Source organism: Scyliorhinus canicula, chromosome 2, assembly GCF_902713615.1.
Source record: "Scyliorhinus canicula chromosome 2, sScyCan1.1, whole genome shotgun sequence".
NCBI classification, from domain to species: domain Eukaryota; kingdom Metazoa; phylum Chordata; class Chondrichthyes; order Carcharhiniformes; family Scyliorhinidae; genus Scyliorhinus; species Scyliorhinus canicula.
In genome coordinates this window covers 76,390,109-76,414,921 of record NC_052147.1, presented here as the reverse complement: position 1 = coordinate 76,414,921, position 24,813 = coordinate 76,390,109, and the positions used below count along the sequence as shown (strand labels likewise).

The following is a 24,813-nucleotide window of genomic DNA, read 5'->3' as shown; positions in this document are numbered from 1 at the left end:
CCCAAAGACGGGCTGTATACAACAGTTCAAACTTCACCTTCTTCTTGAAAAGGGTCGACTTTACTTGGTTGAATCCCGCTCTTCTCCTGGCTACGTCCACGCTCAGGTCTTGGTAAATGCGCAGGATGCTGTTCTCACATTTCGAGCTCCATGTCCGCCTGATACCTGTGCAATCTCACCACCATCACCCTCAGGGGGGTCACCTACATGCGGCTCCTTTGCTAGTGCTCTGTGTGCCCTGTCCATCTCCAAGGGTCGGGTAAACGTCCCATCTCCCATTTGCTTCTCGAGCACCCGCTATGTATGTCCCTACATCCGCTCCTTCGGACCCCAGGGAGACCCACGATTCTCAGGTTCAGCCAGCGGGACCTGTTCTCTAGATCCTCCACCTTCTCCAGGAGCCTTTTCTGTTGGTCTCTCAGCATCCCCACCTCCACCTCCATTGCTGTTTGGTGATCCTCCTGCTCGGTCAGTGCCTTCTCCACTTTCTGAATTGCCAGATCTTGAGCATCTAGTCTATGTTCCAGCTGAGCAATCGATTCCCTAATCGGATCCTAGCATTCCTGTTTCTGCTTGGCAAAGTCCTCTTGGATAAACTTCATCTACTGCTCCGTCAACCGCTGGGTCGCCGAGCCAGGACTCCGGTCGTCCACCATGCTTTTTCCCGCTGCAGCTATTTCTTCCTTTGTGAGCACTCCTGGTCTACCAACCATTCACTGGTGTGGGACACCTCCTTATGGTCACGTCCACTGTCAATTCTCCAAGTAAAATCCAAGAAAAAATCGGGAAAAAGGTCCAAAGGTCCAACCCGAGCGGGAGCCACCAAATTTGGACCTAATCCTTCATGGCCGCCACCGGAAGTGTGTTGTACATGTTTAACAACATTAGATTTTTTTTTTAAATTTCCAATTAAGGAGCAATTTAGCGTGGCCAATCCACCTACCCTGTACATCTTTGGGTTGTGGGGGTGAGAACCACAAAGACACAGGGAGAATGTGCAAACTCCCCATGGACAGTGACTCAGGGCTGGGATTGAACCCGGGTCCTCGGCGCTGTGAGGCAATAGTGCTCACCACTGCGCCACCATGCCGCCCGAACATTAGGTTGGTTATAACATTTTTAAATGATCACTGGATAATCAAAATATTTAAATCACTAACAATGAAAGAGATCAGCATTCACTCCTCTAAGTATCCTATTTATATTAGGCACACTAGCCTAATTTCTTCTAATTGCTAAATTGCATTATACTTGATATTCTTAACGGTCTTGGTTCTGTTACAATAATCAGTTCAAAATCTGACCTTTATATTGGTAATATGGGGGAAATGTACAGCTGTTAATAAGGAATACTAATGTAACTCTTGAATTTACAGCAGTGTTCCAAAATGAGTGAGTGACATCCAAATTTATATCATCTAAAAATGTTGTGAAGGTTCCAGTAAAAATGTTCTGTTCAGTTGTAATCCAAATTATATGAGGGTACAAATAATAAATCTGACAAGTCTCTTTTAAAATTATTTCCATATCCGAAACAGTCAAGTATATTGATTTGTTCTTGAGTTACTTTGAATAATTGACAAATTCAATTTTGTCAGCTGATTTCCCCATCAAGGTAGTATAGTTTGCATGCAAATGATTAGAAACCAATTACACCCGCCTTTATCATTCTTTATATAATTAAAAATATTTAAACACATTTTAATAATATGATTATTGTGTGTGCAGTGATCACTAAATGTAGTAATACATGTTAAAGTAGAGTTAAACAAGTACTGGTAAATGATCACTAGATGGCCACACAACTGAGACCTATATAAATGCTTTCCCGCTCTTTTCTCAGTGACTGTGTGTGAGGAATGCAGAGAGTACAGAGGAGAGACAGCTAGAGAGAAGTTATTAGATTAGAAAGTACAGTGTAATTCTATTTGATAGTTTATTATACAGTTGTTTGTATATTTACTAGTTCCGTATTAAGTAAAGAACTAACTTATTATTTCATATTACTCATTAAATTATATTGTAATTAACTGGAAGACTTTGTCTGTACTTCTACAAGTCGGCTAGAGAAATAAGACTAATATATATTACAAATAGGAATAGAACAGTGTGAACGTGTTACCTTCATTGATCTCAGCAGAATATTGGATGCAGAAACTGGCAAGTTCAAAGTTTTTCATTTCATACAGATATTGTCCTCTTTAATAAAAATTAATAAAAATATTAGGTTACAAAACATAATTTACTTTTAAAAGGATATCCTCATGTAAGGCTTGTAGATAAATATTTTCAACACATGGGGTGTGATCCAATGAGCACGCTGGGTCTGAAAAGGAGCTTGTCGTGGAACAGTGTGGCCGATAAAAGCCGGGAGACCCCACTCCTGGGATCTACCTGACTCGCAACGTCTCATGAGATCCGAAGTGATCTCTTGAGACGTTGCGGTGTAAATCCTGCCCATTGTGGGTGGGATCACTTTTTGGCAAATATGCATATTAGAGCGAAAGAGTCAGCCTCATTCTAATGTGCAGATTCCCATAGTGCCTGAGGGTTTGGAATTCATCCCCTTCACCTCGAAGACCTCAGGCAAACGCCGTTCGACACTGGTCTCCACAAATGGGGACCAGGCGGAATGGTACTCATTGGGGTTTCCCAGGGGACTGGAGGCCCCCAGCTGCATGCCCTTTGGGCAGGGTGGTGCCTTGACACTGCTGGTGTATCCTGGGCACCCTGGCAGTGCCAGACTGGAACTCTGGCAGTTCTGGGTGCCAACTTGGCATTGCCAAGGTGTCCAGGTGGCATTACCACCTGGCATGGGTACTGCCAGGTTGGCACTGCCAAGGTGCCAAGCTGGCATTTTTTGCCAGTTAGCTGAATTGAGCTTATAATCAGGAAGTCTATATTATAGTTGTTGTCCCATACAAATAGCCAATTATACACACAATACAGTACGATGATATCTACTAACAAAATATGCAATTCCATAAAAGGAACTATTATATTTGGACATAATTTATTATTTTTGCTTTGAGGTGTAGGTTAGTACGACAAAGATCAAACATTGCTTCAATACTATTCTTACAAAATAGATATACGTAGAAAGTTTGAGCATCAAAATCTCTGAATGCAGATTGCCAACACTGAGCCAATTCCAACCCTGGGAATGGAACCAAAAAGGTTGTAGCTTCAGAAATAAATTCAACTTCCATTCACATGAAATTAGAACTAAATTCATCCTAATCCCCATAATATCTGGGGCCGCATTCTTCTGCCCTGCCCGCCCTAAGATCGCCATGGGCGAGACGCAGACATTGGAGAAGTCCATTGACCTCAGGTGAGATTCTCCGGTTGCCGGGCAGGCGTGGCCACAGAATCCCGCTCTGAGTATTAGTACTCTTGAATTAGGAGCAATGTATATCCAAATTCACTGTTAATTAAATTTCATTGTACAGTACTTATGTAACATTTCAGTGGTTACTTCTGTATGAAAGTCTTAAACCAATTTGACTAATTTGATTACGCAACATTTAAAATCTTAAATTACAGCCTTTTCACAGGAAATGCGCCAACAGTGTCAATGATATGAAGAAATAGCTCAGAGGCTGATTAATTAAAGGGCTGAATTTTCATGGCGATGTGGGGGTAGGACTGGAGATGGGTGTGCCAGAAATTCCACACTACTGACCGATATGCTGGACTGCTGCCATTTTCCCACCTCTGACCTATTCTGAGGAATGCTGTTTCTGGGGCGTGATAGAAACTGCTCTTCAGAACCAGCTAACCAATTAGGCCATTAAGCTGCCGATTAAGGGCAACCTTGACACACCATTTGGAGCCAGGAGGTGCACCATGCTGGACCACATGATTCACCCTGACTAGTCCTACACGGTCCTGGTCCGGGCCATTTACAATAATATCCATCTGGTCCGGATCCTGATCCACCATTCCCAGAGGGTTGGTCTGTCAATCGCCTTCCTGCCTCTTGTCCTGGAGAAAGTGTTTGGCAGGGTGGATCACAGATATCTATTTGGAACTCTGCAGGTTTTCAGGTTCGGGACGCTTTGTCGCCCAGATCCGAATTCTGTACGCTGCCGCTGTGTCTTGCTGAGGTGACGGCGCCCCTTCACTTTGGGAGAAGAATGCATTAGGGCTGTCCCTTGTCTGGCCAACTGTATTCTATCTGTGTGGAGTCTTTTCTGTGTATCCTGCAAAGGAGTTTGTCGGGATTGGTCCTGCGTGGGCCAGGCATCAGGGTGGTACTTTCGGCCTATGCTGGGTACTCTGCCGCATCCTCTGCCAGGATCAACTGTGCCGAGTGTTCCAGACTCCTGATCGGTCTGTAGCAGATGGACCCTCTCCCAGAGGAGCTCAGGTCTTTCAACAAGCATCCTCTACCTTGTGAGTCCACCTTTTCCTGGCGAAGGAATCCTGGTCGGTGAATTGGCAGGAGCTGGAGACCAAGGTCACCGCTCACTTGAGATGCCGGACGGGACTGTTCCAAGTGCTGACTTACAGGGGCAGAGTTCTGGTCATAAACCAACTGATTGCCTCCATGATGTGGTACCGGCTGGTCATTTTGACCCCTCCCCCTGACTTTGTCATAAAACCCAGAAAATGCTGCTACAGTTCTTCTGGGATAAAAGACTGTACTGGGTCACTGCTGATGTTCTGAGTTTCCCACTTAGGGAGGGCAGTCAGGTGCTGATGTGCTTTCTCTTCCAGGTGGCGATTTTCCACCTTCAGACCCTGCAGCAATACCTCATGTTGAGCACCTGCCTAGATGATGTGCCCTGGTGATTTTTCTGCCAGGTGCACGGCCTGAACTACTATGTTCAGCTCCTGTTCGTAGACCTGAGGGGTCATAACTCCTTGCAGGCGTTGCACGTCTTTTACCAGGACCTTCTCAAAGTCTGTAACATGGTCACCTTGCACCACAGCTCTTCCTTGTCAGGAGTAACGGCTCTCTGACGGGAAACGGCTGTCGTCGGAGAGCTACTGCTCAGGAATCTACACCCCTACCAACATCATTTTCGGTGGCTGGCGGAGAGTCAGGCTGTGGCTGTCGGGGTAACCACGATTGGGGGGGGAGCGTGCTGGGCGGCAGAGCTGTGGCCTAGATGACACCCTGCGAATTGGCACGTCACCCGGCGGTGGATGTCCAGCTTGCGGCAAATGCCATCCATGACCTCAAAACAGTTGTGCACGAACCTGGTGGCACTCGTGGTCTCGAGGATGTACGTGCGTGCAGAGTACTCCCGTCTGAGTGTGCCCCTGCTCCAGCATAATTGCACTTTGGCCCTAAGCCCCAAACTCCCTCTCGGGAGCCAGAGGCCCACAACCTTTGCCATCTCGTGGAAATGCCCTCTGTGTCCTTTCACACTGCAAAAGGGGTTTCCTGTATGGATGCTGCTGTACACCCTTCACTTCCTTGCCCTCGCTCGTCGCCTGGACAGGCCTTGACGCACCTTGTTGAGTCCGGCACTGAGGTCCCCAGTGAAGGTCCCTGTCCAAAGGAGTCCTCCCCCTTAATCTAGCGAACCTGGGTCGGAGGGTGTTGCATGCAGCAGTCCTATACAACCATAGACTCCTCTAGACTCCATACAGTTCATGGACTCCTGAGATGCTTGCTTTTTTTGCAGGCTTGTGGAATCTGTGGACCTTGCGTTTGTAAGTTGTTTTAGGCTGCACCCACTTTTCAGTATCTTGAAAAACCTTTTGTTGCAGTTTTGTTTATACTTCAGCTGATCTACAGCTGCCCGGTGTGGAGAGGGATGGGGATGCAGGGGTACCTCCTCATGAACCTGCTCCTGAGCCTGGCAAAACTTGCTGGAAACAAATCCAGGCAGTGGGCAACCGAGGGTGTCATCCAACCCGACTGTCTGCCCTTCTTCTGCGGATTCATTCGCGGTGAGGTGTCACTGGAGTGGGAGCATGTAGTGTCCACGGGCACCATTGAGGACTTTCGTGCCTGGTGGGTACCGCAGGGTCTGGGGTGCTTTATTGACCCTTGTAATCACATTTCTGTTTAATGTTTTAAGTTTATGTGGTTTTTTTTGTTTCAGGTAGAATTCCTTTAAGGGGCTGCCCATTTTAATTTGTGCCTCATTTTGTTTAATGTAGTTTATTTGGTTCAATTAAAATAATTGGAGCCAGGAGGCTGTTGAGAGTAGTATGAAAATGAAAATGAAATGAAATGAAAAAATGCCTGATCTCATCTGATCTCCAAAGCTAAACAGACTCAGGGTGGGTTAGTACTTGGATGGGAGACTGCGTGGGAATACTAGGTGCTGCAGGCTAGTTGGCTGTAGCCATAGTCGAGTAGTTCAGGCGATAGAATCGGAATCTATTGGGGTCACCCGCGAGAGTTCAAATCCTGCTGAGGGTTCTTTCCTTTAGGAGTCTCCAGCAGCAGCTGAAATAAACAAATTTAAGAACATCACAGATTTCAGAAGCTGATGCTGATGCTTCCAACTTGTAGCTGGCAATTGCTTTCAATTTCAGCTCCCTCTCCAGTCTCCTGCTTCAACCCCAGCTTCCAAAAATCATCAAGCGACTTGCATGTCTAAAACAAACCTTCAAACCAGTGCACTCAATTGCTCTTTCTGATACTCAAAGCCTGTAACTTTTTGCGGGCTTTTTGATCCACAAGGCTGTCAGGATCAGAAGCAGCTGCAATAACTGAAATAAAGAAGTTTTAGACAATCACAGCTTTCAGAATTTGATGCTTCCAATTTTGTTTTTAAAATAGGGGTTGTGTCACAGGCGGTAGAGGAGGATGAGCTGAGGGGCTATGGTTAATCTGTATAGTTTACTGTCATCATGCACGGTGCATTGAACAGAACATGTTAATGAGACAGCTTTATCAGTGTGCAGTGTGATAAATAGCTAATGTGATAGTTTCTCACAGATTATACTCAGGTAAGGTAGAAAATACTTGGAAATTCTTATGGGGAGGTTCATGAGATGCGGCATTTTCATGAAAGGAGTTCATGGGACATTTGACTGGGAGTTTGACTGGGAGACTTGGGTAACACTGGAAGGATACGGTAGCGGGAGGTGTTGATTGCAAAGTACTCGGAGTTTGGCTCCAGTGTATGAGGGATGTTTCAGGGGAGACTGGAGGAAGGCTCGGTGGAGTCCTGAGGGAACACTCAGGGGAGGCTGTGGGGGAAGATTGTCAAGAGTGAATAGCATCTTCCTGAGTCTGCCTTCTGCTGCTATGCCATGGGCTTCTTAAAAGGGCCTCACAGAGGGAATGTAAGACTGGGTAACGTGGTGGGCAGAGGCAGTCGGTGTTCTTGAAAGTTACAATGGTGCTCAATTGGCTCCGTTCAGGGTCCAACAGGTGACCTCTGCGGAATTTCACAAACCTCCACATACACATGCATCCAAGAGGTCACAGAGACAATTTCTACGATGGCACCCAGCTTTGTGCATTTCAACCAGGATCAGGCACACCAGGATACATGAGCGATGGGCTTTGCACAAATCTCTGGCTTTCCAGAGGTGCAGGGACCCATTGACTGCGCTCACATGGCACTCAATCTACGGGGCATCAAGCAGTGAACTGTGTGAACCACACGGGCTTCTGATTAATTTTTCTGTGAGTGGTTTCTCTGGGGAGCCCAGCAAACATATCCGATCACACACCATGCACTCACTGAATGTTCAGCTGCTCTACACCAAACACATCCTCCAGGAGAGCTCCCTTTCCAAGGATGATGCAGTATGGATTGTTTCATCTTTCCTGATCTAACATCCGAAATTGCACCTTTGAGGTTCAGTTCACTGGAGGCTGAGGCAGATGGTATGGGGAACCAGCTGCAGCTCAAAGATGCAGAGAGCACATATTGACAATGAATGGAATGAGTGACACTAGTCCTGTGCAGTGTGGGAAACATCTTCATTCCTTATGCGAAACAGGCCTGACTGATGTGTTCAGTCACTGTGAAGTGACGACACCAATGTCCTGGGAAGCTTGCACAAAGCACATGGAGGAAGTCCTGGACTGAAAACCCTGCGTTTTTCTGGTGCAGTAATCAGGTTTTCAGGTCAGGACTACAGGAACATAGCTCATTAAAACAAGAAGCCATGGAAATGGTGCAATTAGTGAGAGTTTAATTACACCGGTGAATGTTACCTACAAGTGTTTAACACCTGTGCCCATGCTGTGCAACTAGAGTTTCTTAACTGTTCTAATCCTGCAGCTATATCTTGGTACTTCCCCAACATCCACGGTGGAGGTGGAGGAAGCCTGCTGACTGCTATGCACTGTTGTCTGTGATTACCTTGGGTGGCATCCTCTGGAGGGTCAAGATGCAGACCTGCTTTCAGGATCCTGCTGTGTGGTAGTGTCACTCTCCTTGGACTGTAGAACTGGAATTGGGGCAGTCACAGGAAGAGAGGATTCAAATGGACAGGGCACTCCTGGAGTCACCTGAGTGGATGAACCTGGGATGTGTACCAGCTGCTCCTCCTCCCTATGAGTGCCCAAGGGACCTGGCTTCCTCCTTGGGATAGAGAATCAGCTGAAGTGACCTTGAGAAGCCCGGTCATCCTTTGGCGTTGGCACTCATGGATCCCAACAAATGCCTGCACTATGGAGTGCATGCCCTGTAGAAGTGCAGAACAAAAGTGAGTAGGTGAAGCAAGGTGATGGGGACACGATCTGCAGGGGAGATGAAGATGTGTGTAGGAGAGCAAGTGGTGGTGTCCCTTGAGCTGGAAGCTAGTGAGGTGTGGATGTGTAATGGGTGTGTGAATTGAGAGTGATGTGACTTATCCTGGTAGAATGGAGGAGATCATTCATCCTCTTCCTGCATTGGTTGGCTGTCCTCTTCTGCAAGGAGTTGGCATTGACCACTGCTGCCACTGTCTCCTATGCTTTATTGATGATGTTGCTATTTGGTTTTCTTCCTGTGTGTGGGTAGCGAACATCACATCGGGTTGCCACTACATCCAGGAGTCTTTCCAGGAGAACTTGGGGCAGATTTCCTTGCAGCTACAACATGCTGGCAGCCTACAAAGTGTGGCTGGTGTGTGCTGGGGTACCATTTAAATGTAATGACCTGATGATTGCAGCGTTGAGGTTATGGCTGGGCGATCGAATCAGAGGCTAGCCTGCCAGCAGTACAGTATGGAACCGGTGGCTGAACATTTTTGGCACTATGTGCCGCATAATATGGGGGGGAAAGCCGCCATTGCTGCCAGTGGGTTAAACACTGTTCTTCCTGCTCACCATTGGCCTTTGTTGACTTTCTGGAAAATTTCACCCATAGTCTTTGTAGTTTGGATGTTAATAAAGGTTTTTGAACAAAGGATTAGTGCCTCCAGCAAGGTCTCTTTTAGAGGAAGAAGCCAATTAATCCTGAGAAAAACCCACAATAACAGAAGCACCATTTCAAAGGAAAGCATGGAGTTATGCTAGTGTCCCGGCCAATCTTGATCTCTCAATCAACAGCAAAATAAACAACTTATCTGGTCCTTAGCTGTTTGTGGGAGTTTGGGTCTGCACATAATTGGCTGCTATATTTTCTATAATATAACAGAGACTACATTGACTTCCAGCACTGTTGTTCTGGGTTCTACCATCACTGAGGTTGGGCATATTTGTGGAGCCTCCTCCCACAGTTAGTTGTTTAATTGTCCACCACTATTCACAACTGTGGTAAGAATGCAGAGTTTCAATTAGATCCATTGCTAGAGGAATCTCTTAGCTCTGTCTATTATAGGTCTATGTTAAAGGAACACCTGTGATTATGGGTGACTTTAATTTGTATACAGATTGGGTGAGTCAAATTAGTCACTGTACAATAGAGGAGGAAATTCTGGAGTATGTAGGGATGGTTTTCTGGACCAATACGTTGAGAAACCAACAAGACAACAGGCCACCTTAGACTGTTGTGCAATGAGAAAGGATTAGTTGGCAACATGGTTGTGAGAGAACCCTTTGGGTTGAGTGACCAGAATTTGATAGAATTCTTTATCATGATGGATAGTGAAATGGTTAATTCTAAGACTAGGATCCTGAATCACAATAAAGGTGTAGTAACGTAGCAAGGCCTAGATTTAGGCCCGATTAAAATTGGGTATTTTAAATTAAAGAATTTGCCCGATTAAAATGGATATCCTAAATTAAAGAATTGGGCATTTAAAAATAATACTGCAATCAAACCTCATGCAGGCTATTGGAATTCAGACTTCACCAGTCAAATACACAGCCAACACACAAACTGCCAGAATATGTCTGGACCTGCCCCGTTAATCACCCGTCAGGGAGATCATTACACAGGTCTGGCAGTAGCCCAGATCAGGCCAGAATTTCTGTCACTCAGAATTTCTACTGTTACTTTATATGGGAACAGGTTTTGTGCAGCCAACGCCGCCACAGATGGGACATTTGGGATGGGCTCAGGTGGCCTGTCAAACCTGGTTATCGACCGGACCATTAGGTGCTGAGACCCCCCTCCCAAGGCATCATTGCAGAAATCCAGAGGAAATGGCAAAAAGGTGTGAAGGAAGGGGGATAAAAACAGGCACTCCGGACCCCTCGGAAGCAAAGACTTGGTGTGTGAGATGACCTTCTCCAGGTCGGAGAAGTGAAGACTAAATCAGACCAGACTAAACCTTGACCAGGCAGAAGGAAGGAAGGAAGGAAGCAGCGAAGAGACCGCCATGAGAACCACTTTTGTGAAGACGGGCCAGAAGAATTCCAGCGATCAGATCCATAGCCTACCAACCATCTTTACGGGTTGTATACACTGATCTTGAGTGCCTCTAAGTTTTTTGTGGGTAATATAAGGGTTAATTGTGTTAATAAATATTGTTACATTTTGAACTTGTGTTTGTGGTTTGTTTCCTGGTAAATAAAGACACCCAAGGTAAAACCTTTGAATAAGTAAACTGGTCGGAAGTACCCGAGGTTTTACAGGTCGAACAAAGCCGGTGCAGACTGAATGGGCTGAATAGCCTCCTTCTGCACTGTAAATTCTATGATAAAGGTAACAATAATGAGATGAATCATGAGTTGGCTAAAATGGACTCGGAAACATTACTGAAAGGAATGACAGGGGACAGACAATGGTAGGCATTCAAGGAACAAATGGGTGAACTCCAAAGGTTGTTTATTCCTATTTGGTGTAAGAGTGGAAAGGCTAATCCATGACTTACAAGGAAAATTAGAGATCATATTAGATTCAAAGAAGAGGCATAAAAGTTAGCAAGAAAAAGCAATAGACCAGACAATTGAGAATAGTAAGGCAGAACAAGGGATTGATTAAGAAGGGGAAAATACAATATGAAAGTAAGCTAGCGGGGAACATAAAAGCTGACTGTGAAAGTTTCTATAGGTATGCAAAAAGAAAAAGGTTGATAAAAGCAAATGTGGGCCACTTACAGTCAGAAATGGGGGAATTCATAACGGGAACAAAGAAATGGCTGAGGAACTAAATTTGTACTTTGCTTCTGACTTCTCAAAGGAAAACATGAATAATGTACAGGATGTTCTGAGAAGTACAAGTTTTAGTGAGGAGCTGAAGGAAATTAGTATTAGTAGAGAAATGGTTTTAGGGAAATTAATGTGATTGAAGGCAGATAAATCTCCAGGGCCTGATAATCATCATCCCAGAGTACTGAAGGAAGTAACCCTAGAAATAGTAGATCCATTGGCAGACATTTTCCAAATTTCTTTGGATTCTGAAATGGTTCCTCAGGTTAGAGGGTAGCTAATATAACCCTGCTGTTCAAAAAGGGAGGTAGAGAGAAAATAATGAACTATAGACCAGTGAGCCCAAAATCATTGGTAGGGAAGTTGCTAGAGTCCATTATCAAGGATTTCATAGCACAACATTTGCAAAGCAATGGTATAATCAGACAAAATCAGCATGGATTTCTGAAAGGGAAATCATGCTTGACAAATCTACTGGAATTCTATCAAGATGCAACTAGTAGAGTTGACCAGGGAGACCTGATGGATGTGGTTTATTTAGGCTTTCAAAAGGCTTTCGACAAGGTCTCACATAGCAGATTACTATGTAAAGTTAAAACACATGGGATTGTAGGTAAGCTTCTATAGGTATTATCTTCATATGGATAAAAAGTTGGTTTGCAGACAGCAAGCAAAAAGTTGGAATAAATGGGTCTTTTTCTGATTGGCAGGCAGTGACTAGTGGGGTACCGCAGAGATTTGTGCTCGGATCTCAACTGTTCACATTATATATTAATGATTTGGACGACGTACCTAAATGTAGTATTTCCAAATTTGCAGATGAAAGAAAGTTGGGTGGGAGTGTGAACTGTGAGGAGGATACAGAGATACTTCAATGGGATTTGGACAGGCTGAATACACATGGAAGATGCAGTATAATGTGGATAAATGTGAGGTTATCCACTTTGGTAGCAAAAATAGGAAGGCAGATTATTATTTGAATGGGTGTAAATTGAGAGATAAATACTCAGCGAGACCTTGGTGTCCTCGTGTATCAGTTGCTGAAAGTAAGCACGCAGATAAAGTAAGCACCGGGCAGCACGGTAGCATTGTGGATAGCACAATCGCTTCACAGCTCCAGGGTCCCAGGTTCGATTCCGGCTTGGGTCACTGTCTGTGCGGAGTCTGCACATCCTCCCCGTGTGTGCGTGGGTTTCCTCCGGGTGCTCCGGTTACCTCCCACAGTCCAAAGATGTGCAGGTTAGGTGGATTGGCCATGATAAATTGCCCTTAGTGTCCAAAATTGCCCTTAGTGTTGGGTGGGGTTACTGGGTTATGGGGATAGGGTGGAGTTGTTGACCTTGGGTAGGGTGCTCTTTCCAAGAGTCGGTGCAGACTCGATGGGCCGAATGGCCTCCTTCTGCACTGTAAATTCTATGAAAATCTATGATACAGTAAGCAGTAAAGAACGCAAATACTCTGTTGGCGTTCATAGCGAGAAGATTTGAGTATATGAATAGGGATGTTTTACTACAATTGTATAGGGCAATGGTGAGGCCACACCTGGAGAATTGTGTGCAGTTTTGGTGTCCTTATCTAAGGAAGTGCAGCAAACGTTTACCAGGCTTATTCCTGCGATGGTGGGACTGACATAGGAGGAGAGTCTTATATTATATTCTTTGGAGTTTAGAGAACTTCTAAAATTCTAACAGGGTTAGACCGGTAGATTCAGATGGTGGGGGAAGTCCGGAACTAGGGGTCATTGTTTGAAGATAAGGGTAAACCTTTTAGGACTGAGATGAGGATAATTTTTTTCACCCAGAGAGTGGTGTATCTGTGCATCTCAAATTGTCATGTTTTTTTGGTTCAGTGCAGTCTTCAGAATTTCCAACAAAATTTTCCGATGTTAATTTTTTAAAAAATGTATTCATGCGATCACTGGCAAAGCGGCATTCCTTACTAATCCAGAGCCTGACAATGTGGTGGTCAGCCATTTTCCTGGAACCAGCTGGCCAATGGCATCATCAAGCCATGCCACTCCCTTCAAAATTACTCCCCGTTGGACTTGGACATGTAACCTTCTTCAGCCAAATAAAATAGCATGAGCACACAAGACAATTTCCCCTCCTAATTTAAAACACATCCCAAATCTATTCTCTCCAAGAGAAAAACCAACCCCTTTATCCCGCGAGTACAAATGCCATGATTCATCTAGATGTGCAAAATTCAGATCAACTAATGGATCATCCACGGTATTGTTAACTGCAAGTTGGGGAATTCACTGCATCTGTTAGGCACCATTAGCAGAGCGAGTGACTAAGTTCAAATTGCATTTTTGTTCTCTCCCTCCATAGATGCCAGAAACGCTTGACCAAAAGTAGTTGTGGCGAAAACATTGTATAATTTCAAGAAGGAATTAGATATAGCTCTTGGGACTAAAGGGATCAAAGGGTATTGAACTTGACGATTAGGCATGATCATAATGCATGGCAGAGCAGGTTCGAAGGGCCGAATGGCCTCCTCCTGCTTCTATTTTCTATGTACCTTTCTATGTATAGGCTACTTATGCTTTTTAGCATGCAGTCCTGTGCATAGCATCACCAAGTTAGCACTTCATATTTAAGCATGCCTGGCACGTTCTCTCCTACACTTCCCATTGAACTAACATTGATCTTCTGGTTTGTTGTTAATGATAGAGGGAGGGACATGCTATAAGGACACAAATTGTATTTGAATACATTCTGCTGCTGCTGGTAACCCACCATGCCTCACGCATGCTCACTTTACAGCTGCCCAGATCAGTTCTGAGTCTATTCCATTTATCACAATGATAATGCCACACATGATGGAGATGTCTTCCATGTTATGATAGGAGATGGCCACTCATACCAATACTGTCATGGACAGATACATCTGTGACAGGTGAGGATTAAGTTAAATAAGTGTTTCCCTCTTAGTTTTTGGTTCCTTCACCACCTGCCGCAGGCCCAGATTGGCATGTCTTTCTTGGCTTGGTTGGTTCACTCCACTCAAACATTTTCTATGCCCTTGATTCTTCCTCTTCTTCCTCTTATTAATATAATCTGAGTTGTTCTTCATAGTGGTTTTCAACATGAAGGAGTGCTAACTCATCCATCGAGGGAGGGTGGCAGGTGGTCAGAAGTTTCCTTGCCCATTTTGACTTATTTTCATAAGACATCAATGTCTCATGGGAGTCAGTGTTGAACAGTCCCAGAGTCACAACCTCTTGAATATATGTCATTGTGCCACCTGGTGTTCTATCTTGCTGTACACATTCAGCGATGATGGAGGAGTCTGGAACATTGGCTGTAAAGCATGATTCCATGAGTATGACTAGTCATGCTGTTCTTGACTATTTTGTGGGAGCGTACTCTCAAATTTGGCACAAGTCCCTGTAGTGATCTTTACATGGGTATGTACATAAGGGATTAATAGGAAATTGGAAGATCACTAGTCCCCTCCCCCGCCCCCCCTGGATTTTAATTGCTCCATAATTGATGGCCTTCAGCTGCCAAGCCCTAAATTCTAGAATTCACAAAATCTCTTGGCCTCCCTTTCCTTCTTTATGATTCTCCTTAATACCTACCTGTTTGAGCAAGCCATCTGGCCTAATATCGCCTTGTGTCATTCAGTGTCATGTTTGGCTTCGTAATGTTCCTCTGAATCATCTTGCGATGTTTTATTTTTTATAAGTATTTTTATTCAACAAATTTTCAACAGTTTGACAATACAAAGCCCACCAACCCAGTCCACTGGCACACACCTGTCCCTCAACAGTAACCAACGAAGGAAATGCATGATGAACAAACCCCAACAATTGTAGAACCCATCACCCCCCCCCCCCCCCCCCCCCAATGCCCCCACACCCTCAGAGCAAACTTGACCCTTTCCAGGGTCAAAAACACCTGGTCCTCCCGCCATGGCGAGGGAGAAGCTGACCTGTACCCCAACAAGACCCGCCTATGAGCAATCAGCTCGTAGTTGCTAAAACATCAGCTCCTGGACCCACCTGCAATTCCGGCCAATCCAACACCCCAAATTTGGCTTCAAGGCGACCGGACTCCACGTCCACATGTAAAACCCTCACATGGGGCGAAATTCACCGAAGACCAACGTGACGCCCATTACCGGCGGGCAAAAACGGCGCTGGTGACTCCGGCGTTGGGGGAGTTGCGGCGTTGGGGGGGGGGTTGCGGCATTGGGGGGGTTGCGGCGTTGGGGGGGTTGCGGCATGGGGGTTGCGGCATTGGGGGGGTTGCGGCGTTGAGGGGGTTGCAGCGTTGGGGGGGTTGCGGCGTTGGAGGGGGGTAGGGGTGGGGGGGTAGGGGTGTGGGGGGGGTAGGGTGGGGGGAGTGGGGGGGGTAGGGGTGGGGGGCGGGGAAAAGAGGGAGGGTTCGGCATTCCTCAGGGGCACTGCATTGAACCACCCCCACCCCCCCTCCCAAATCATCCTCCATCTAACCTCATCCATCCCTCTTTTCCCCGCCCCCACACCTGGGGTAAACACAGAACCTAAACCGCACTGTAAATCTGTGCCAATGCACAGGGGGATCAAATAGCTCTGGAACAAAGAGCAGGATGAAGAGAATGTGAGAGAGAGAGAGGAGAAAGGGGGAGGGAGGAGAAAGAGGGAGGGAGGAGAAAGGGGGAGGGAGGAGAAAGGGGGAGGGAGGAGAAAGAGGCCCAGGGGGTGGGGAGGCAGAATTAATCCAAATTCCTGCTTATTTCCTCAGACTCTTCAAAAGGTTGTTTCTCCCCTGGATTAGAAAAGGTGCCTTTATAATTCACAGCGCAGAACCCTTTCTGCGCTGTGAATTATAAAGGCTGAACCCAGAAACTTTGCCAAAAGTTTTTCCCTCTCTCTCCGCGCGTTTTTCCTGTTGTTGTGAAGCTGACCTGAAATCGCAGAGGCTGAAGCTGAAATAGACAAATCCAGACACATCTTCCACCCCAGGATCCCAGCATTTCCCTCTGCATTCTAACCAGGCAATATTCCTGGGTTTAGGCAGATTGCAATATACTCAACAAAGCCCTGCTCTCAGCCAGAGGACGGACGGGACTCCCTCTCTCTGTCTCTCTCTGTCTGTCCCCACAATCTCCCTCTCTCTCTCTCTCTCTCTCAAACAAAGACAAGGCAGCTGGGAGGAAGGGGAGCCTTGAGGAAGATCTGCTGATGCCCCCATCCAATGGATGCCCGGGGCCAACGCACCGTCGCCCCCCCCTCTGCACGCCGCTGCCCCCTACCCCTACCCCCCAACCCCCTTACCCCCCCCACCCCCCCTACCCCCCCCCCCCCCACCCCCCCCACCCCCCCACCCCCGCACTCGATTTAGGTGACTGAACGGCGTCAACCATCATCAATGGTTGACGCCGTTATAAACCTACTTTGATTTTCGCCGACGTGACCCGTGGCCACGTCGGCGGGACTTCGGCCCATCCGGGCCGGTGAATAAAAAAGCTTAAAAAAACTATGCCAACCCGCCGGCGCCAGCCGTTTTACGAGGCGGTCGGCGGGATTTGAAGAACGCTGTTTTATGGCGGGTGGGTGAATCTTTAACATGGCGGGAGCGGCAATATCGGCGGCGCCGGCCTATTCTCCGACCCTGCGTGGGGTTGGAGAATTTCGCCCATGATGTTGAACATCATCCTCCAAAACCTTTACAGCTTCGGGCAGCACCAAATCATATGTACATAGTTCACAGGGCCCCTCCCACATCACTGCCAGACATCCCCCATCCCTTTGAACAACCGACTCATCCTAGACTTTCTGAGATACACCTGTGCACTACCTTCTGCTGTATCAGCACCAATCTCGCACACAAAGACAAGGCATTTACCCTCCGCAGCACCTCACGTCATTGACCCTACTCCAGCACCACCCATAACTCTTCCTCCCACCGCCTTAATCCCCTCTAAGGACACCCCATCTTCCTCCTGTAAATTGCCGAAACAACTCCCCTCTCCAAACCCCTTACTTCAGCACCGCCTCCAGCAACGAGGCGGCATGCACTATCAGGAAGGTCGGGAAGACCTTCCTCGCAAATCCCGCACCTGCATATACCTAAAGCTTTCGCCCCACGCCAGCCCAAAAGTCTCGCTCAGCTCCTCCAAACTTGCAAATCGCCCTCCCAGAAACAAAGCCTTCATTCCCTTAATCCTCCTCTCTTCCCATCCCCGGAACCTTGCATCCATCCTCCCCAGCTCAAACCCATGATTCCCCCTGATTGGCACCCCCCCTGACCCAGCCCCCAACCTAAAATGCTGTCTAATCTGTCTCCAAATCATCAACGTGGCCACCATCACTGGACTCACCATATACTTCCCTCGGGTCATAGGAGCGGCGCCATTGCCAGTGCCGGAATCCCTGACCCCCTGCAAGAGCCCGCCTCAATCCTCACCCAAAAAGACCCCTGCTCCAACCCCAAACCATTTGAGATTTTTCATTACATTAAAGGATACATAAAATCAAATAATATACAACAAATCAAAGTTGTTTGCTGTCATTTTACACAATGTGCTGGAGCACAGTTTTTGAAGCGGCTTGGTTTTCATCAACCCAACATCCTTTATTATGTAAAGATCTCCGCAGCACTGCATTTGGAGCATAACCTTTTTCCGAATTTAAGCAACCTCCAACTTCCAGTATGCACTCTGCTGAGGGTAACAGCAATCCAATCAATGAAAGTGAATTGTATGCTACAGTCTCCCTCAAGTGGCTACAGAACAAACTGCAGCAACAGTTTGAAAGTGTTGAATAGCCAATCAATGTAACTTATGCATGTCTGATTGTATACATGTCAGATGGTTGTGGTAATCCAGGAACATATAGCTGATGTAATCATACTCCTCACCACGATTCTTTTTCTGAGAAGAAAATAATTCCAGAATGTCAATATGGCTGAAATTCAACCAAAATTCAAACTAATCCTAGTATCTGAGCATACACTACAGTAAATGTAGCCGGTTTAGCTCATTTGACTGGACAGCTGTGATGCAGAGTGAGGTTGGTGCGACCATCAATTCACTCAAAGACATGAGTAGAAGCAAACCGAGGTTTTAATCAGCTTAGAACAGAGCCTGCCTGCGACTAGTACAATACTGTGGACCGCCTACAGGTCAACTGCTCTTTACACTTCCTTTCAAGGGGAGGAGCCGGGGCAGAGCCCGTACATGCCCCAACATATCCCCCTGTGGGTGAAGCCACACAATGGCCCATAGGTGGAGCCCACAAGGTCAACAACACAACATAGCTGTAACACAATGGCAGAACATGATACTAATACACTGGTGAATTACTAGTACTATACATTCCCAACATTCACCCCCTGTTAAAAAATGAAGTCCGGTGGGGGTGTCGGGCCCATAAGTTCAGCCGGTCCAGCGCACGGATTGTGCGCTGCGATCGCCGAAGCACTGGCGTTGCTGCTGGTCCGGGTGTCGGGCTCATCCGTGCTGGCATCAGAAGTGGGGCCGGTGCGGGCACAGGCGTGGACTCCAGGAGCATCTCTTCTGGAGCTTCATTCCTGTGGACCGGTGTGGCAGGCGGGAGGGAGCGCGGGAGCCATATAGGGGCAGGGGCGCTGGACATGGTAGGTTGGGTGGGATATAGTGGGGGGGCTGAAGTGGTGGTGGAGCCTATGGGCGCCAGGTCCCGGAGGGAGACGGTATCTTGTCGGCCATCGGGGTATTCGACATAAGCATACTGGGGGTTGGAATGCAGGATCTGGACCCTCTCTACTAGAGGGTCGGTCTTATGGCTCCTGATGTGTTTTCTGAGGAGGACTGGTCCTGGTGTCTTCAACCAGGATGGAAGTGAGGCCCCTGAGGTAGCTCCCCTAGGGAAAGCAAACAAGCAGTCATGAGGAGTCTCGTTCACGGCCGTACAAAGGAGGGACCTGATAGAGTGGAGTGCATCGGGGAGGACCTCCTGCCAGTGAGAAACTGGGAGATTCCTGGACCACAGGGTCAGTAGGACGGTCTTCCAGACCATTGCGTTCTCCCTCTCCACCTGCCCGTTTCCCCTGGAGTTGTAACTGGTAGTCCTGCTCGAGGCGATGCCCTTACTGAGCAGGTACTGATGCAGTTCGTCGCTCATGAACGACAAGCCCAGGTAGCTGTGGACATAACTGGGGAAACCAAACAGGGTGAAGACACTATGCAGGGCTCTAATGACAGTGGACGTGGTCATATCGGGGCAGGGTATTGCAAATGGGAAGCGGGAGAACTCATCTATGATGTTGAGGAAATATGTATTGCGGTTATTGTAGCGGAGGGGCCCTTTGAAATCGATACTGAGGCGTTCAAAGGGCCGGGATGTCTTTATCAGGTGGGCCTTATCCGGTCGATAGAAGTGCGGTTTATACTCCGCACAGATTTGGCAGTCCCTGGTCATAGCTCTGACCTCATCGGTGGAGTAGGCAGGTTGCGGGCCTTGATATAATGGAAGAGCCGGGTGACCCCCGGGTGGCAGAGATCATCGTGGATAGCCCGTAGTCGGTCACCTTGCGCACTGGCGCATGTGCCGCGGGACAGGGCATCTGGTGGCTCGTTGAGCTTCCCAGGACGGTATCCTATATCGTAGTTATAGGTGGAGAGTTTGATCCTCCACCTCAAGATCTTATCGTTCTTGATTTTGCCCCGCTGCGTATTGTCGAACATGAAGGCTACCGATCGTTGGTCGGTGACGAGGGTAAACCTCCTACCCGCGAGGTAATGCCTCCAGTGCCTCACGGCTTCCACGATGGCTTGGGCTTCTTTTTTGACCGAGGAGTGTCGAATTTCAGAGGTGGCGAGGGTGCACAAAAAGAACGCTACCGGTCTGCCTGCTTGGTTGAGGGTGGCGGCGAGAGCGACCTCTGATGCGTCGCTCTCCACCTGGAAGGGGACGGACTCATCTACCGCGCGCATCGCGGCTTTGGCAATGTCCGCCTTGATGCAGCTGAAGGCCTGGCGGGCCTCAGTTGCCAGTGGAAAGATGGTGGCCTTGATTAGTGGGCGGGCTTTGTCCGCATAATTGGGGACCCACTGGACGTAATATGAAAAGAACCCAAGGCACCTCTTCAGGGCCTTGGGACAGTGAGGGAGAGGGAGTTGCAGGAGGGGGCGCATACGGTCAGGTTCAGGCCCTAGGACCCCGCTCTCCACGACGTAGCCGAGGATGGCTAGTCTGGTTGTGCGGAAAACACATTTCTCCTTGTTGTAGGTGAGATTGAGGGTTTGGGCGGTTTGGAGAAATCGGTGGAGGTTGGCGTCGTGGTCCTGTTGATCATGGCCACAGATGGTAACATTGTCCAAGTACGGAAATGTGGGCTGCAGTCCGTACTGGTCCACCATTCGGTCCATTGTTCTTTGGAACACCAAAACCCCATTCGTGATGCCAAAGGGGACCCGGAGGAAATGGAAAAGGCGGCCTTCTGCCTCAAAAGCCATGGAGTGGCTCCGGGTGGATTGGGAGCTGGTGGTATGCGGACTTCAGATCCACCGTGGAGAACACCCGGTCGTGTGTGATCTGGTTTACCATGTCTGCAATCCGGGGAAGGGGGTACGCATTGAGTTGCATGTACCGGTTAATGGTTTGGCTGTAATCAACCACCATCCGGAACTTTTCCCCGGTCTTGACGACCACAACCTGAGCTCTCCAGGGGCTATTGCTGGCCTCGATGACACCCTCCCGCAGGAGACGCTGGACCTCGGACCTAATGAACGTCCTGTCCTGCATGCTATACCGCCTGCTTCTGGTGGCGACTGGCTTGCAGTCGGCGGTGAGGTTTGCGAAGAGAGGGGGAGGGTCGACTTTTAGGGTCGCGAGGCTGCATATGGTGAGTAGGGGCTGGGCTCCCCGAACTTCAGGGTTAGGCTCCTGAGGTTACATTGGAAGTCGAGTCCCAATAGGAGAGGAGCGCAGAGGTCTGGGAGCACATATAATTTAAAGTTAGCGTACTCAGCGCCCTGTATTTCTAGGGTTGCAGTAATGCACCCTTGGATTTGCACCGAGTGCGACCCAGAGGCGAGGGAGATGGTTTGTTGAATCGGGAAAATTGGGAGCGAGCAGCGTCTTACCATGTCCGGGTGAATGAAGCTCTCTGTGCTCCCGGAGTTGAAGAAACAAGGCGTCTAGTGCCCGTTAACCCGGATGGCCATCATGGAGCTCCGGAGGTGCTTGGGTCGTGACTGGTCTGTGATGACCGCGCTGAGCTGCTGGTAGCCAGCGGTGTGGTCGGAGGTGCTGGGGCGGCCCCGCGATGACAGTCCATATTGATCATATGCGTCGAGCGGCATAGCAGATGGCGGCCAAGATGGCGGCCCCTGTTGGTCGAGCGTGGCGGGCGGTGAGGAAGATAACGTCCAAGATGGGGGCCCCCATGGATCGCACGTGGCTGGCCGCGTGGGGGGAGGGTGGCCAAGATGGCGGCTCCATTTGGTCGAGCGTGGCGGGCGGTGAGGAAGATGGCGTCCAAGATGGCGGCCCCATGGATCGCACGTGGCCGGCCGCATGGGGGAGGATGACCAAGATGGCGGCCCCCGTGCGTCGCAAGCGCTGTGAGGGCTGGGAGATGGCCGCCCCCACTGATTGCACGAGGCTGATGATGCATCTGCAGGGGGTGGAGTCGGCAGACACGCTGCCACACTGCGGAGTCTGCGGGCCTGTGAGTCTGAGGATCGGGCCTGTGAGTTCGGGTTCTTAGACCTGGCCAGGCAAACTTTGGCGAAATGTCCTTTTTTTCCGCAGCTGCTGCAGTTCGCGCTGCGGGCCGGGCAGTGCTGTCGGGAATGTTGAGACTGGCCGCAAAAATAGCAGGGTTGCCCCCCATGATGGGCGGGCGGCCGCGCGGCACAAGCCTGGGGTAGTCTTTGGTCGGGGGCCCACTAAGGGGTCGTGTGGTCAGCCGGGAACGCAGTAAGGCTCTGAAATGCAACCTCCAGAGAGGGGGCTAACGTTACCGTGTCGTCCAGGTCCTGGGCCCCCTTTTCGAGCAGGCGTTGTCTCACATAATTCGACCGGACTCCCGCCACGTAGATGTCTCGGACGGCGATTTCCATGTGCTGAGTGGCCGTAACGGCCTGGTAATTACAGTTGCATGCGAGGGCTTTGAGGTCACCTAGGTAGTCATCTAGCAACTCCCCAGGGCGCTGGCGGCGAGTGGTGAAGATGTGTTGCGCGTAGGCCTCGTTCACGGGCCGTACGTAGAGGCGTTCGAGCATCGCAAAGACGTCTGCGTATGAGCAGGCCTCGTTAAGCTGAATAGAAATGCAATGGCTCACACATGCTTGGAGAAGGCTCAGCTTCTGTTCATTGATGATGGAAGGTGTGGAAGCGGCAGCGAGATAGGCCTTGAAGCATCGAAGCCAGTGCGAAAAAATTTATTTCACTTCCGCAGCCTGCGGATCGAATTCCAGTTGATCAGGTTTGAGGGCTGATTCCATAGTTGTGTTTAAGCTGATTAAATTGATGACAAAGACATGAGTAGAAGCAAACCGAGGTTTTAATCAGCTTAGAACAGAGCCTGCCTGCGACTAGTACAATACTGTGGACCGCCTACTGGTCAACAGTTCTTTATACTTCCTTTCAAGGGGAGGAGCCATGGGCAGAGCCCGTACATGCCCCAACATATCCCCCTGTGGGTGAAGCCACACAATGGCCCATAGGTGGAGCCCACAAGGTCAACAACACAACACAGCTGTAACATAGTGGCAGAACATGATACTAATATACTGGTGAATTACTAGTACTATACATTCACCACAGAGGTTAACAGCACAGGCCGAGGTTATTCAATAATGCCCCGCATTCTCAATCTTGCCCCTTGCCTGAGGTGCAGTGATGCTCAGATTAAATCACCACTAGCCTCCCCCTCAAAAGGAAAAAGTGGTCTCTTGTCATCTGGGATTTAGTTACTTTACTTTTACAGTAAATTACACCAGGGTTGCAGTGCAGCCAGAATGGTCCGAGCACCACTCCAGTACTTCTGATCAGGACTCGGGAGGAGGTGCAGACGGGTCCAAACCTGGGGGCCTGGTGGGGCCGGGGGGGGGGGGGGGGGGGGGGGGGGGGTGCTCAGTGTTTTAAAGAGTTCTCGCTATCCTTGCTGATGTTCTGATTTTTTGAAGCAAGTTTGTCAGGTCAATTTCACTTGTTGCTGCGCTGCTGCTGGAGAGGTGGGTAGGTTGCAGAGTGAGGAAGGGGGTTGTGGGGGCGGGGGGGGGGGGGGAGTGGGTGTGTCTGCTCATTCCATCAGCCTGTCTATATCCGCTTGAAGTCCATCACTAGCCGCCTCAAAGTTCACAATACTTCCAAGTCTTGTAGCATCTTCACATTTTGAAATTGTGCCCTGCACACCCAGGCCCAGGTTATTAATATAAATCAAGAAAAGCAATTTTCCCTCAATATACCATTCCCCAGTCAGAAGTGAAGTTTTCTATAATTCATGTTTTTAATAGTCTTGAATTAAATAATTAAACTGTGCATAATGAAATTCTAGCCATGCTAAAGACTAATGATTCAAAATACCACATAGTTTGAAATAAATTGTCCATAGCACTAATATGTTTCCCTTAAAAAGCAAAGTTTTACAGATCTTTGGGGAGGCAAATGATGAATACATAGAAAATTAATGTAATAATAGATTTAGAAATAATATTTGGCCAGCACATTTTTGGAGAACTCTGGCCACTCAAAATTTGGCAGGACACCCCTGGGTTACACAGCAATACAGACATAGGGGTAAACTTTCCAGTCTCACTGCGGTAATCGTCACGGACTGGACAGAAAATGTGATGGACTACTTAAAGGTCTGTTGACCTCAAGTCTGAATTTCTGGTCTAGGGGCAAGCACAGCCAGAAAATCCCACCCTCCTCTCGCTGCCTCAGGAAGGCAGACAGCATTGTCAGAGACCTCTCACACCCAGGCTTTGCCCTCTTCAAGACCCTTCCATCAGGGAGAAGATACAGAAGTCTGAAGACCCGCACATCCAGATACAGGAACAGCTCCTTCCTCACAGCTTCCAGACTCCTCAATGTCTCTTCCTTGGACTGATCTGTTCCCTGTAAGAACACTATTCACAACGCCCTACACTGCTCTTGTTTGGCCCTTGTTCCGCACTGTAACCAATTACTATTTGGTGATGCACCATTTGTCAATGTACTCTGTTGATTATTCCTATTTCTACTATGTACATACTGTGTACGTTCCCTTGGCCGCAGAAAAATACTTTTCACTGTACTTCGGTACATGTGATAATAAATATCAATCAATCAATCAGATTTCCAACACAGGGTAAACCTGTGTCAGGCGACCAGAAATAGAGGCTGGGTGGAACTAAGAAGGAACAAGCGGCAAAAAACCTCAGTGGGAGTTGTCGCTAGGGCT

General features: G+C 48.2%; 1 protein-coding gene across 1 annotated transcript in view; it reads right to left on the bottom strand.

The window, feature by feature from the left end:
• The window catches only part of ttc6 (tetratricopeptide repeat domain 6), a 564,332-nt gene that overhangs the window by 174,607 nt on the left and 364,912 nt on the right, over nucleotides 1-24,813 (bottom strand). The window contains exon 19 of the mRNA XM_038780915.1: nucleotides 2,123-2,199. Within this exon, the coding sequence (XP_038636843.1) occupies nucleotides 2,123-2,199 (77 nt within the window). The remainder of the gene's footprint in view (nucleotides 1-2,122; nucleotides 2,200-24,813) is intronic.